General features: G+C 46.9%; 1 protein-coding gene across 2 annotated transcripts in view; it reads right to left on the bottom strand.

Annotated features, from left to right (window-relative positions):
- Window positions 1–15,989, bottom strand: part of FAM131C (family with sequence similarity 131 member C) — a 58,943-nt gene that overhangs the window by 3,053 nt on the left and 39,901 nt on the right. Inside the window, exons 1-5 of one of the 2 annotated variants that reach the window (XM_063436788.1) lie at window positions 13,176–13,200; window positions 12,303–12,779; window positions 11,642–11,735; window positions 8,274–8,456; window positions 4,556–4,666 (exon numbers count right to left, since the gene is read on the bottom strand). In XM_063436788.1, coding sequence (XP_063292858.1) covers window positions 4,556–4,666; window positions 8,274–8,456; window positions 11,642–11,735; window positions 12,303–12,425 — 511 coding nt within the window. In that variant the 5' untranslated portion in view covers window positions 12,426–12,779; window positions 13,176–13,200. Of the gene's footprint in view, window positions 1–4,555; window positions 4,667–8,273; window positions 8,457–11,641; window positions 11,736–12,302; window positions 12,780–13,175; window positions 13,201–15,989 lie in introns of those variants that run through there. The other variant, XM_063436787.1, reaches the window with a different exon arrangement.

Below are 15,989 nucleotides of genomic sequence, written 5' to 3'. Positions count from 1 at the left end.
TGGCTAATCGAAATAGCGATCAACCAGTCGAAACCCTCCTCTGCAGAACTAGGCCAAAACCAGAGACAATCAATAAAGAAATGCACCTTCACAGTCAGAGAAGTTTTTAGGGAGGATGTGGTACTCTGTATTGGCAGAACGCTGTGCCTACTCCCTGTTGTGACCCAGATTGCTGCACATTCTCCGCAGTCATAGCTCCCAGATAAACTGCCTGTCACCGACACCAACAGAAATGGGTTAGTCCCATTAATCAGCACACAGAACCAAGAATAGAAGCAGCTCACAACTGCTCAGTTGGTTTCTCTGGGACACCCAGTGCCGCAACATCTCTGCCCCAGGAGGGCAGCGCAAGCAGCTGGCAGATGGATCCTGGGAAATTTATTCCTCGCTAACAGCTTCAGCATTAACCAAGAAAAAGTTTACTGTGCTCCTTGTCAGCCTCGGGGAGTGCACACAGAGACTGACGGCTAACTCTGTATTAGAACAAACCAACTATCTCTGTATTAGAACAAATCAACTGTCTTGATATTAGAACAAACCAACTATCTCTGTATTAGAACAAACCAACTATCTCTGTATTAGAACAAGACAACTATCTCTGTATTAGAGCAAACCAACTAGCTCTGTATTAGAACAAACAATATCTGTCTTATAGCAAACCAACTATCTCTGTATTAGAACAAACCAACTATCTCTGTATTAGAACAAACCAACTATCTCTGTATTAGAACAAGCCAACTATCTCTGTATTAGAACAAATCAACTATCTTGGTATTAGAACAAACCAACTCTCTCTATATTAGAATAAACCAATTATCTCTGTATTAGAACAAACCAACTATCTCTGTATTAGAACAAGCCAACTAACTATCTCTGTATTAGAACAAATCAACTCTCTCTGTATTAGAGCAAATCAACTCTCTCTGTATTAGAATAAACCAACTATCTCTGTATTAGAGCAAACCAACTATCTCTGTATTAGAACAAGCCAACTATCTCTGTATTAGAACAAACTATCTCTGTATTAAAACAAACTATTTCTATATTAGAACAAACCAACTATCTCTATATTAGAGCTAATAAGTAACTGTACAAGCACATACTAACAAACTCTGTATTAGAACATATGAATACCTCCCAAGTGTCCCCATTTAGGAGGGGCCAGGGCAGGATTAATGTAGGGGCTGATGGAGCTGCAGCTCCAGGCCCAGGTCCATGGAATAGGCCCATTTTAAAAAATATATATATATATCATTTCTTTTTTTTTGCCAACTGACTGTTATTTTAAGGCACAGTCGGTATTTGAGACTGCCTGGCTGTGATGGTATTGCAGTAATACCGGCAATGCAAATGCTGGTATTTTTCTCAGTATAAACGGAGATTACTCTGCAATACCAGCACCGGCCAGTAGGGGTCACTGTGTTTGGAGAGAGGCAGGGATAGGAAGTTACAGCAGCTCCCTCCCTGCCTCTCTCTACTCACTGATCCGCAGGGGAGCAGCTCCCAGCATGCAGACAGACTACAGCTTAGGTAAGTGAAGGATGGTGGGAAAGGCAGCAGGGAGACATGGGGACACTGAAACACTAGGGGAGAGATGTGGGGACACTGAGAGACATGGGGACACTGAGACACTTGGGGACACTGAGACACTTGGGGACACTGGGAAACATGGGAACACTGAGACACATGGGGACACTGGGAAACATGGGGACACTGAGACACTAGGGGACACTGTGAGACATGGGTACGCTGAGAAACATGGGGACGCTGAGAAACATGGGGATGCTGTGAGATATAGGGAGACACATTAAGACACGGAGACACTAGGGGAGAGATGTGGGGACACTGAGAGACATGGGGACACTGAGACACTTGGGGACACTGAGACACTTGGGGACACTGAGACACTTGGGGACACTGGGAAACATGGGAACACTGAGACACATGGGGACACTGAGACACTTGGGGACACTGGGAAACATGGGGACACTGAGACACTAGGGGACACTGTGAGACATGGGTACGCTGAGAAACATGGGGACGCTGAGAAACATGGGGACGCTGTGAGATATAGGGAGACACATTAAGACACGGAGACACTAGGGACACAGTGTCTCCATGTCTCCCAGTGTCCCCATGTCTCCCAGCCAGTGTCCCCATGGCTCCAGTGTCCCCATGGCTCCCAGTGTCTCTGTCCCCATGTCTCCCAGTGTCCCCATGTCTCCCAGTGTCCCCATGTCTCCCAGTGTCCCCAAATGTCTGTGTCCCTATGTCTCCCAGCCAGTGTCTCAGTGTTCCCATGTCTTCCAGTGTCTGTGTCCCCATGTCTCCCAGTGTCCCCAAATGTCTGTGTCCCCATGTCTATCAGTGTCCCCATGTCTCCCAGTGTTCCCATGTCTATGTCCACAAGTGCCCCCATGTCTCCCAGTGTCCCCAAGTGTCTCGGTGTCCCCATGTCTCCCAGTGTCTGTGTTCCCATGTCTCTGTGTCCCTAGTGTCTTAGTTTCCCCAAATGTCTGTGTCCCCATGTCTCTGTGTCCCCAGTGTCTGTGACACCATTTCTCCCAGTGTCACCAAATGTCTGTGTCCCCATGTCTCCTAGTGTCCCCATGTCTGTATCCACAAGTGCCCTCATGTATCCCCGTGTCCCCAAGTCTCACTGTGTCCCCATGTCTCTCAGTGTCCCCTGGCATCCTAGTGACATGGGAGACACTGAGACATGGGGACACTGGGAGAAATGGGGACACAGACACTGGGAGACTAGGGGACTGGGCGACATGGGGACACTGACACTGTGATACAAAGGGACACTGATGCCAGGCTGGCCTTCCAATTCTTTGGACAGACATGCCCCCTTTTTGGGCATGTTCGCTCCTTTTGGCAGTTCTGGTCACGTCATTTGCATCATTGGCCCACCCTTTTACCCCGCCAATTGACTTCCTGCTTCACTGGACACTGCGGTTAAGGGGTATGGATTTACTTGAAAGATGAAAACATAAATTAGAGAGAGAGTAGCATAGAGTATGTGTTTTTGTTATAGCTGCATCCTTTGAGTTTCCCTCCAACACCAGCTCCATCAGATACATGACGCTTGAGAGATATGATTGTTTTAGTGTTTTTGGTCGATAAGATTCTGTAATTATAACCCATCATAATTGTCAGCACCAGGCCCACTGGGCTCTTAATATGGCCCTGGGAGGGGCCGTCCCTATTTAAGGCTGAAATCCCCCTGTCCCTATTTTCTCTCCTAATGTCCCTCTTTTCTAGGAGCTCCATATTGTTGGTGTGTCTGAGTGTACAACAGAGCTCCACAGCTATAATACTCCCAGTAATGTGTCTGGGTTGTATAACAAAGCTCCACAGCAATAATACTCCCAGTAATGTGACTGAGTGTATAACTGAGCTCCACAGCAATAATACTCCCAGTAATGTGTCTGGGGGTATAACAGAGCTCCACAGCGATAATACTCCGAGTAATGTGTCTGATTGTATAACAGAGCTCCACAGTAATAATACTCCCAGTAATGTGTCTGCGTGTATAACAGAGCTCCACAGTAATAATACTCCCAGTAATGTGTCTGCGTGTATAACAGATCTCCACAGTAATACTACTCCCAGTAATGTGTCTGCGTGTATAACTGAGCTCCACAGCAATAATACTCCCAGTAATGTGTCTGAGGGTATAACAGAGCTCCACAGCAATAATACTCCCAGTAATGTGTCTGATTGTATAACAGAGCTCCACAGCAATAATAATCCAAGTAATGTGTCCGAGTGTATAACAGAGCTCAACAGCAATAATACTGCCAGTAATGTGTCTGAGTGTATAACAGAGCCCCACAGCAATAATACTCCCAGTAATGAGCCGGACTGTATAACAGAGCTCCACAGCAATAATACTCCCAGTAATGTGTCTGAGTGTATAACAGAGCTCCACTGCAATAATACTTCCAAAAATGTGTCTGAGTGTATAACAGAACTCCACATCAATAATACTCCCAGTAATGTGTCTGGGTGTATAACAGAGCTCCACAGCTATAATACTCCCAGTAATGTGTCTGAGTGTTTAACAGAGCTCCACGGTAATAATACTCCCAGTACTGTGTCTGAGTGTATAACAGAGCTCCACGGCAATAATACTCCCAGTAATGTGTCTGAGTGTATAACAGAGCTCCACAGCAATGATACGCCCAGTAATGTGTCTGAGTGTATAACATAGCTCCACAGCAATAATACTCCCAGTAATGTGTCTGAGTGTATAACAGAGCTCCACAGTAATAATACTCCAAGTAATTGTGTTACACTACAATAAATGTGTTTAGATATCTGTGTAAATAAGATACATTGTTCTTCTATATTAAATTTATTGTTTAATATCTCACTTACACCCGTATAATTACCCAACTTATTTAAAACATATCTCCCTGTATATTGTGTTTTTGCAAGTATACTATTTACTATCTGTATCGTATGTCATCGTAAAATACACCAGCCTGAGTGGTGACATTAGGAAGGTGTGGATAGATCCCTTCTAACATCTCTAATGCCAGCTTACCTTGAATCTGCCGAACCTCTTGAGACCCCAGCCCATACTGCATTTCTTCATCGTCAAGGGAGGACCAAGCACTTAACGTTGCCTCAGTGATGGCGAATTGCTCAGCGACACCTGTAAGAACAAGGCAAAAGCCCATTACGGAACACTGACAATACAAAGAGGACCTGCTTTGCCAAACACGGGGTGCAGGTTATCTCCCAGTGCCAGACACGGGGTGCAGAATATCTCCCAGTGACAGACACGGGGTGCAGGTTATCTCCCAGTGACAGACACGGGGTGCAGGTTATCTCCCAGTGACAGACACGGGGTGCAGGTTATCTCCCAGTGACAGACACGGGGTGCAGGTTATCTCCCAGTGACAGACACGGGGTGCAGGTTATCTCCCAGTGACAGACACGGGGTGCAGAATATCTCCCAGTGACAGACACAGGGTGCAGGTTTTCTCCCAGTGACAGACACAGGGTGCAGGTTATCTCCCAGTGACAGACACGGGGTGCAGGTTATCTCCCAGTGACAGACACGGGGTGCAGGTTATCTCCCAGTGACAGACACGGGGTGCAGGTTATCTCCCAGTGACAGACACGGGGTGCAGGTTATCTCCCAGTGACAGACACGGGGTGCAGAATATCTCCCAGTGACAGACACGGGGTGCAGGTTTTCTCCCAGTGACAGACACAGGGTGCAGGTTATCTCCCAGTGACAGACACGGGGTGCAGGTTATCTCCCAGTGACAGACACGGGGTGCAGAATATCTCCCAGTGACAGACACAGGGTGCAGGTTTTCTCCCAGTGACAGACACAGGGTGCAGGTTATCTCCCAGTGACAGACACGGGGTGCAGGTTATCTCCCAGTGACAGACACGGGGTGCAGGTTATCTCCCAGTGACAGACACGGGGTGCAGGTTATCTCCCAGTGACAGACACGGGGTGCAGGTTATCTCCCAGTGACAGACACGGGGTGCAGAATATCTCCCAGTGACAGACACGGGGTGCAGGTTATCTCCCAGTGACAGACACGGGGTGCAGGTTATCTCCCAGTGACAGACACGGGGTGCAGGTTATCTCCCAGTGACAGACACGGGGTGCAGGTTATCTCCCAGTGACAGACACGGGGTGCAGGTTATCTCCCAGTGACAGACACGGGGTGCAGGTTATCTCCCAGTGGCAGACACGGGGTGCAGGTTTTCTCCCAGTGACAGACACAGGGTGCAGGTTATCTCCCAGTGACAGACACGGGGTGCAGGTTATCTCCCAGTGGCAGACACGGGGTGCAGGTTATCTCCCAGTGACAGACACGGGGTGCAGGTTATCTCCCAGTGACAGACACGGGGTGCAGGTTATCTCCCAGTGACAGACACGGGGTGCAGGTTATCTCCCAGTGACAGACACGGGGTGCAGGTTTTCTCCCAGTGACAGACACAGGGTGCAGGTTATCTCCCAGTGACAGACACGGGGTGCAGGTTATCTCCCAGTGACAGACACGGGGTGCAGGTTATCTCCCAGTGCCAGACACGGGGTGCAGGTTATCTCCCAGTGACAGACACGGGGTGCAGGTTATCTCCCAGTGACAGACACGGGGTGCAGGTTATCTCCCAGTGACAGACACGGGGTGCAGGTTATCTCCCAGTGACAGACACGGGGTGCAGGTTATCTCCCAGTGACAGACACGGGGTGCAGGTTATCTCCCAGTGACAGACACGGGGTGCAGGTTATCTCCCAGTGACAGACACGGGGTGCAGAATATCTCCCAGTGACAGACACGGGGTGCAGGTTATCTCCCAGTGACAGACACGGGGTGCAGAATATCTCCCAGTGACAGACACGGGGTGCAGGTTATCTCCCAGTGACAGACACGGGGTGCAGGTTATCTCCCAGTGGCAGACACGGGGTGCAGGTTATCTCCCAGTGACAGACACGGGGTGCAGGTTATCTCCCAGTGACAGACACGGGGTGCAGGTTATCTCCCAGTGACAGACATGGGGTGCAGGTTATCTCCCAGTGACAGACACGGGGTGCAGGTTATCTCCCAGTGACAGACACGGGGTGCAGGTTATCTCCCAGTGGCAGACACGGGGTGCAGGTTATCTCCCAGTGACAGACACGGGGTGCAGGTTATCTCCCAGTGGCAGACACGGGGTGCAGGTTATCTCCCAGTGACAGACACGGGGTGCAGGTTATCTCCCAGTGACAGACACGGGGTGCAGGTTATCTCCCAGTGACAGACACGGGGTGCAGAATATCTCCCAGTGACAGACACAGGGTGCAGGTTTTCTCCCAGTGACAGACACGGGGTGCAGGTTATCTCCCAGTGACAGACACGGGGTGCAGGTTATCTCCCAGTGGCAGACACGGGGTGCAGGTTATCTCCCAGTGACAGACACGGGGTGCAGGTTATCTCCCAGTGACAGACACGGGGTGCAGGTTATCTCCCAGTGACAGACACGGGGTGCAGGTTATCTCCCAGTGACAGACACGGGGTGCAGGTTATCTCCCAGTGACAGACACGGGGTGCAGAATATCTCCCAGTGACAGACACGGGGTGCAGGTTATCTCCCAGTGACAGACACGGGGTGCAGGTTATCTCCCAGTGACAGACACGGGGTGCAGGTTATCTCCCAGTGACAGACACGGGGTGCAGGTTATCTCCCAGTGACAGACACGGGGTGCAGGTTATCTCCCAGTGACAGACACGGGGTGCAGGTTATCTCCCAGTGACAGACACGGGGTGCAGGTTATCTCCCAGTGACAGACACGGGGTGCAGAATATCTCCCAGTGACAGACACAGGGTGCAGGTTATCTCCCAGTGACAGACACGGGGTGCAGGTTATCTCCCAGTGACAGACACGGGGTGCAGAATATCTCCCAGTGACAGACACGGGGTGCAGGTTATCTCCCAGTGACAGACACGGGGTGCAGGTTATCTCCCAGTGACAGACACGGGGTGCAGAATATCTCCCAGTGACAGACACAGGGTGCAGGTTTTCTCCCAGTGGCAGACACGGGGTGCAGGTTATCTCCCAGTGACAGACACGGGGTGCAGGTTATCTCCCAGTGACAGACACGGGGTGCAGGTTATCTCCCAGTGACAGACACGGGGTGCAGGTTATCTCCCAGTGACAGACACGGGGTGCAGGTTATCTCCCAGTGACAGACACGGGGTGCAGAATATCTCCCAGTGACAGACACGGGGTGCAGAATATCTCCCAGTGACAGACACAGGGTGCAGGTTTTCTCCCAGTGACAGACACGGGGTGCAGGTTATCTCCCAGTGACAGACACGGGGTGCAGGTTATCTCCCAGTGACAGACACGGGGTGCAGGTTATCTCCCAGTGACAGACACGGGGTGCAGAATATCTCCCAGTGACAGACACAGGGTGCAGGTTTTCTCCCAGTGACAGACACGGGGTGCAGGTTATCTCCCAGTGACAGACACGGGGTGCAGGTTATCTCCCAGTGCCAGACACGGGGTGCAGGTTATCTCCCAGTGACAGACACGGGGTGCAGGTTATCTCCCAGTGACAGACACGGGGTGCAGGTTATCTCCCAGTGGCAGACACGGGGTGCAGGTTATCTCCCAGTGACAGACACGGGGTGCAGGTTATCTCCCAGTGACAGACACGGGGTGCAGGTTATCTCCCAGTGGCAGACACGGGGTGCAGGTTATCTCCCAGTGACAGACACTGATTTTTTTGTCCTGCTTCCTATTCAGATCTTACCTGCTGCAAAACGCGCTTCCTTCAGTTCATCGGTCAGGTCAGAGTAATTGTCTTCATCAGTCAGTGAGGGATCCCAGCCAGACTGCGGTGCACTCCAGCCCTTCCACTCAATGAGGTGGGCCACTCGTCCACGTGCCATGGCAGTCGGCTTGGTGATGTGATCTTTAATGGTTTGCACAAGGCCTAGGTGGGCAGAGAAAGGTATACATTTCATACCAGTTCTAGGTCAATTGATAGAAGTAGGAGTAGTGATTCCTTCAATAAGCTGACAGGGCACAACCAGGGCCTAGAATGCAAATGAGCTTAACCTCCCATGGTGCTGTGTATGCAGGTGAAGTTAGGATGGAGGAGTAGAAAAATAATCTCAAGACATGTACTCATCACAGCAAATCAGTATGGGCCGATGGGGGCCAGGCTGTGGGAAATCAGAGACCCTCTTTCATTGTAACACTGCTCTAAAATGGTTTAACACTGAATGAAGGGACAGCATCAGGGGACTCTGAGCACCATAACCACTTCAATGAGATGGAATGGTGATATTGCCTACTTTGTCCCTTTAATGGGGCAGGCCAACATGTCAGCTAGGCTACCAAACTGCTTCCCACAAAAGTTACATCACTAGTATGCCCCAACTCCATTATTCACCCATCCATATTTCATTGTCCCTAGCATGGAGAAGTATAATGGACCTAGCATGGAGATGTATAATGGAGCTAACATGGAGAGGTATAATGGACCTAGCATGGAGAGGTATAATGGACCTAGCATGGAGAGGTATAATGGATGCGGCATGAAGAAGTATAATGGATGTAGCATGGAGAGGTATAATGGACCAGGCATGGAGTGGTATAATGGACCCAGCATGGAGAGGCATAATGGACCTAGCATGGAGAGGTATAATGGATGCGGCATGAAGAATTATAATAGATGTAGCATAGATAGGTATAATGGACCTAGCATTGAGAGCTATAATGGACCTAGCATGGAGAGGTATAATGGACCCAGCATAATGGTCCTAGCATGGAGAGGTATAATGGACCTAGCATGGAGAGCTATAATGGACCTAGCATGGAGAGGTATAATGGACCTAGCATGGAGAGGTATAATGGACCTAGCATGGAGAGGTATAATGGACCTAGCATGCAGTGGTATAATGGACCTAGCATGGTGAGGTATAGTGGATGTGGCATAGAGAAGTATATTGGATGTAGCATGGAGATGTATAATGGACCTAACATGGAGAGGTATAATGGACCTAGCATGGAGAGGTATAATGGACCTAGCATGGAGAGGTATAATGGATGTGGCATGGAGAGGTATAATGCACCTAACATGGAGAGGTATAATGGACCTAACATGGAGAGGTATATTGGACCTAACATGGAGAGGAATAATGGACCTAACATGGAGAGGAATAATGGACCAAACATGGAGAAGTATAATGGACCTAGCATGGAGAGGAATAATGGACCTAACATGGAGAGGAATAATGGACCAAACATGGAGAAGTATAATGGACCTAGCATGGAGATGTATAATGGACCTAACTTGGAGTTGTAGAATGGACCTAGCATTGAGAGGTATAATGGATGTGGCATTGAGAGGTATAATGAACCTAGCATGGAGAGGTATAATGGACCTAACATAGAGAGGTATAATGGATGTGGCATAGAGAAGTATAATGGACCTAACATGGAGAGGTATAATAGACCTAAGATGGAGAGGTATAACGGATGTAGCATGGAGAGGTATAATGGACCTAACATGGGGAGGCATAATGGATGTGGCATTGAGAGGTATAATGGACCTAACGTGGAGAGGTATAATGGACCTAGTATGAGCCGTGTGTGAGTAAAAAACAAGACAGCGAATATAATTGCCCTACTGTGATAAATAGTCAATACCGGCCACAATAAATATCACTTACATTAAACAGCACATTACTGTGTATTTATAGCATGATGTCAGCGAAGGCACTGCGTTTCTCCTAGCTTTATGAAGATACTTGCGCAGTTATGACGTTCCTAACTCGCTATTTAATTAGATTACTATTAGTGCTAAACACAAGAAGTAGTAAGTATTTGTTACTGTCTGTTTCTTTTGCAGGCCCCCCTTAGTGTCAGGGTGACTCAGTGAGGATGCTGTTACCACATGGGGAATGCTCACAAAAGCTTTATAAACTCCAAATGGCAGCATATCAAATTCCAAATGGCATGATTTTGGGAAATATTATGGATTTGGATAAGTCCTACGATTACGCTCTAGATACATCTTGGCTATTTAAGGAATTTAGTTTGAAGTTTAATACGTTTAATGTTTTTAAAGATAAAGAAATTGGATTGAATGGTTGGAATGTCCGTAAGTCCTCAACAAGTAAAACACAGACATGTTTCACGATATGACGTTTGATGGTAAAGAAGCCCTTTTTGACTCATACTGATGGATATATCAAACGCCCCCAAATTAGGTCTATTTGGGCCTAATGTGGTGCGCTTTGTCCTCTCTGAGAACAACCTGGTAGGTATAAAGTGATGCAAACAGTACATCATGTTCTTTAAACAAGCAACGTGTTTAGCGAGGAATTAAGCAGATTAATGATTTACCCTAAATTATTGCAGCTTTGTGTCTGTTCTATTCTATACTAAAAAAAATAAACAAATAAAAAGCCATTGTCACTCAGTACGAATCTGGTGCTATTTCCTGCCCTTCGTTAATGCAGTGTACAGGGATACACGGGTAAGTACTGAATAATGTAGAACATTTAATCTCTCTTTTCCTACAGGTTACAGCCAGCTCCCTGCAAAATGGAAGGGCTGAGATTCCAGATCATGTTGTTTCCACAGTAACTTGTGGCTTGTTAATCTCTGGATCACGGCTAATTACACCAGAAAATATAGTGACACTGTCTCATTAGTTCACCCAGCGTGTAACACAGAGCAAGGGTGAAATCTGCCCTGGTCAGGGGCACAGCTGGCAGAGAAACCAGAGACACCTAACGCTAACAGGGAAATAAGGGTTACCTACTTCTAACAGGGATATCATAGACCCCTGACAGGAAAATCCTCTGACTAATACACAGAGGTTCACAGTGTCTCACAGATATGCAGAGGGTCCCAACGTGTCATGGATAGACCAAGGGTCCAATCTCTCAATGTCTCATGGACAAGAGCTCCTGTCTCACAAACACACTAAGGGCCATGTCTCACAGATACACAGAGGATCATAATTTTTTATGAATACACCAAGTGTCCCAATGTCACATACAATGAGGGTTCATGTGTCACAGATAATGCAAGGACCTCAATACCTCACATACAAAATGGCAGTTATCATGGACTTCCTGTCTTTCATGCAGAATGGCTTCTTACCAATGAGCGAGGAGGTAGCCAGCTCAGTGATATCATAGTTGTTGGAGTTAGCTTTGGACTCACACATAAAGCCATTGGGAGTCTTGAAGCATTTCTGTGAGGAGATAAACTAAGGGTGATTATACAAACAAATTGATGCATTCTTTAAAAATACTCTAATTTGTGACATTTAAGAGCCTTCTGGTTCATCTACAGCAGTGAATCCTACCTCAATCCTCAATTCAACCCAATGGTCAAGGTTTTATCAGAAATCTCAGTTGTGAAGAGCTGAGCAATATCTAAATCATGGACTGTCATTGTGCCCTAAGCTCTGAGTCAACACTTGCACTTGTGAAATGTGTCCTGCCCCTGCAGCTTGGGGTACAGTATTGGTACAAACATTACGCTTGTGTGAGTTTAATTCCTGAGTGCTGAGCCATTACAGGGGAGTGTGGAAAGGGCTCCATTAAATGTGAGGATACCAGTGAGTTCTAAGTAATGCATATTGGTACCAAGACTGGTCTAAAAATCAAGTCAAGACTTTCTGTTTATTAATGCTAGTGTTTATTATATATTTCCCCCAGATTATGACTTGGAAGGTTATTCACAATTAATCTATTTGGCTGCAAGAAATCAGTCCACTAATCTTTCTGATAAGGGAGGCCATGGTTGCTTAGCTTACCTGTCCAAGCTCCCCATCTCCTTCCTCTGTCTCCTCCTCCTCCTCTTCCTCCTCTGGACTCTCAGTCGGAGCTGATTCTGCTGTTGGCTGGGGGGTGTCTGGTAATGTGGTGGGTGGCTTCATGTTGTTGTTGGATGAATGTACTTCCTTGTGACCACTGAAAAAAAGCTCTAACAGACAAATGAGATTGAGTGAATGCGACCGATCTAACAATGAGTGAGCACATAAGCTGAACCTCCAGTACTTAGAAATGAGTGTGCAGAGTGTCTAACAGTTACTGAGTGAGACAGGAGTAACAGAATAAAAAGCCTCCACAGAGTACTTAACACCAAACTCCCCCTGCATCAAATACCAGGCCTAACAGCACTAAGTACCAAATACCAACCTCATAAGTTCCAAATAACAAACTCCCTCGATTACCAAATACCAAACTCCCCCCTGTACCAAGTACCAACCCCACCAGTACCAAATACCAAACTCCCCCCTTTACCAAATGCCAAATTCCCCCAGTATCCTATACCAAACTCCCCCTGTAACAAATACCAAACTCATCCCTTTAACAAATACCAAACTCCCCCCTGTACCAAATACAAACCCCATCAGCACCAAATATCAAACTCCCCCCTGTGCCAAGTACCAACCCCACCAGTACCAAATACCAAACTCCCCCCTTAACCAAATGCCAAATTCCCCCTGTATCCTATACCAAACTACCCCTGTAACAAATACCAAACTCCCCCCTTTACCAAATGCCAAATTCCCCCAGTATCCTATACCAAACTCCCCCTGTAACAAATACCAAACTCATCCCTTTAACAAATACCAAACTCCCCCTGTCCCAAATACAAACCCCATCAGCACCAAATATCAAACTCCCCCCTGTACCAAGTACCAACCCCACCAGTACCAAATACCAAACTCCCCCCTTTACAAAATGCCAAATTCCCCCTGTAACAAATACCAAACTAGTTTTGAATTGTTTCATTTCAGAAGAGGAATAGTAAAACAGACGATAAAAGGTAATTCTGGCTGTGTTTTTGTATATTTTTCGAAGGACCGACAGAGCGCATAAATAGCATAAGTCCTGTTTCTATAAAACAGACACTGAAAACTCACCCCCCTCCCAGCCAGTAAATACCACAGAAAGACCTTATAAATATAAATATTATTACAGGGACACTCCAGGCTCCCACACACGTTAGGTGCACTGTGTAGGTTAGGTTACAGTTAGTTATACCGGGTGGGTTTATATTATTAAAGTGACACTCCATGCTCCCACACACGTTAGGTGCGCTGTGTAGGTTAGGTTACAGTTAGTTATACTGGGTGGGTTTATATTATTAAAGGGACACTCCAGGCTCCCACACACGTTAGGTGCGCTGTGTAGGTTAGGTTACAGTTAGTTATACTGGGTGGGTTTATATTATTAAAGGGACACTCCAGGCTCCCACACACGTTAGGTGCACTGTGTAGGTTAGGTTACAGTTATACTGGGAGGGTTTATATTATTAAAGGGACACTCCAGGCTCCCACACACGTTAGGTGCACTGTGTAGGTTAGGTTACAGTTATACTGGGTGGGTATATATTATTAAAGGGACACTCCAGGCTCCCACACACGTTAGGTGCACTGTGTAGGTTAGGTTACAGTTAGTTATACCGGGTGGGTTTATATTATTAAAGTGACACTCCATGCTCCCACACACGTTAGGTGCGCTGTGTAGGTTAGGTTACAGTTAGTTATACTGGGTGGGTTTATATTATTAAAGTGACACTCCATGCTCCCACACACGTTAGGTGCGCTGTGTAGGTTAGGTTACAGTTAGTTATACTGGGTGGGTTTATATTATTAAAGGGACACTCCAGGCTCCCACACACGTTAGGTGCACTGTGTAGGTTAGGTTACAGTTATACTGGGAGGGTTTATATTATTAAAGGGACACTCCAGGCTCCCACACACGTTAGGTGCACTGTGTAGGTTAGGTTACAGTTATACTGGGTGGGTATATATTATTAAAGGGACACTCCAGGCTCCCACACACGTTAGGTGCACTGTGTAGGTTATGTTACAGTTAGTTATACTGGGTGGGTTTATATTATTAAAGGGACACTCCAGGCTCCCACACACGTTGGGTGCACTGTGTGAGTTAGGTTACAGTTAGTTATACTGGGTGGGTTTATATTATTAAAGGGACACTCCAGGCTCCCACACATGTGAGATGCACTGTGTAGGTTAGGTTACAGTTAGTTATACTGGGTGGGTTTATATTATTAAAGGGACACTCCAGGCTCCCACACACGTTAGATGCACTGTGTAGGTTAGGTTACAGTTAGTTATACCGGGTGGGTTTATATTATTAAAGGGGCACTCCAGGCTCCCACACACGTTAGGTGCACTGTGTAGGTTAGGTTACAGTTAGATATACCGGGTGGGTTTATATTATTAAAGGGACACTCCAGGCTCCCACACACATTAGGTGCACTGTGTAGATTAGGTTACAGTTTTACTGGGTGGGTTTATATTATTAAAGGGACACTCCAGGCTCCCACACACGTTAGGTGCACTGTGTAGGTTAGGTTACAGTATACTGGGTGGGTTTATATTATTAAAGTGACACTCCAGGCTCCCACACAAATTAGGTACACAGTGTAGGTTAGGTTACAGTTAGTTATACTGGGTGGGTTTATATTATTAAAGGGACACTCCAGGCTCCCACACACGTTAGATGCACTGGGTAGGTTAGGTTACAGTTAGATATACTGGGTGGGTTTATATTATTAAAGGGACACTCCAGGCTCCCACACACATTAGGTACACAGTGTAGGTTAGGTTACAGTTAGTTATACTGGGTGGGTTTATATTATTAAAGGGACACTCCAGGCTCCCACACACGTTAGATGCACTGGGTAGGTTAGGTTACAGTTAGATATACTGGGTGGGTTTATATTATTAAAGGGACACTCCAGGCTCCCACACACGTTAGATGCACTGTGTAGGTTAGGTTACAGTTCGTTATACTGGGTGGGTTTATTTTATTAAAGGGACACTCCAGGCTCCCACACACGTTAAATGCACTGTGTAGGTTAGGTTACAGTTATACTAACCTACACAGGGTTTATATTATTAAAGGGACACTCCAGGCTCCCACACACGTTAGGTGCGCTGGGTAGGTTAGGTTACAGTTAGATATACTGGGTGGGTTTATATTATTAAAGGGACACTCCAGGCTCCCACACACGTTAGGTGCGCTGGGTAGGTTAGGTTACAGTTAGATATACCGGGTGGGTTTATATTATTAAAGGGACACTCCAGGCTCCCACACACATTAGGTGCACTGTGTAGATTAGGTTACAGTTTTACTGGGTGGGTTTATATTATTAAAGGGACACTCCAGGCTCCCACACACGTTAGGTGCACTGTGTAGGTTAGGTTACAGTATACTGGGTGGGTTTATATTATTAAAGTGACACTCCAGGCTCCCACACACGTTAGGTGCGCTGTGTAGGTTATGTTACAGTTAGTTATACTGGATGGGTTTATATTATTAAAGGGACACTCCAGGCTCCCACACACATTAGGTACACAGTGTAGGTTAGGTTACAGTTAGTTATACTGGGTGGGTTTATTTTATTAAAGGGACACTCCAGGCTCCCACACACGTTAGATGCACTGGGTAGGTTAGGTTAC

This window comes from Pelobates fuscus, chromosome 11 (assembly GCF_036172605.1).
Source record: "Pelobates fuscus isolate aPelFus1 chromosome 11, aPelFus1.pri, whole genome shotgun sequence".
Classification (NCBI taxonomy): domain Eukaryota; kingdom Metazoa; phylum Chordata; class Amphibia; order Anura; family Pelobatidae; genus Pelobates; species Pelobates fuscus.
Note: the sequence above shows the minus strand (reverse complement) of the source record. Positions and strands in the feature narration are given on the sequence as shown.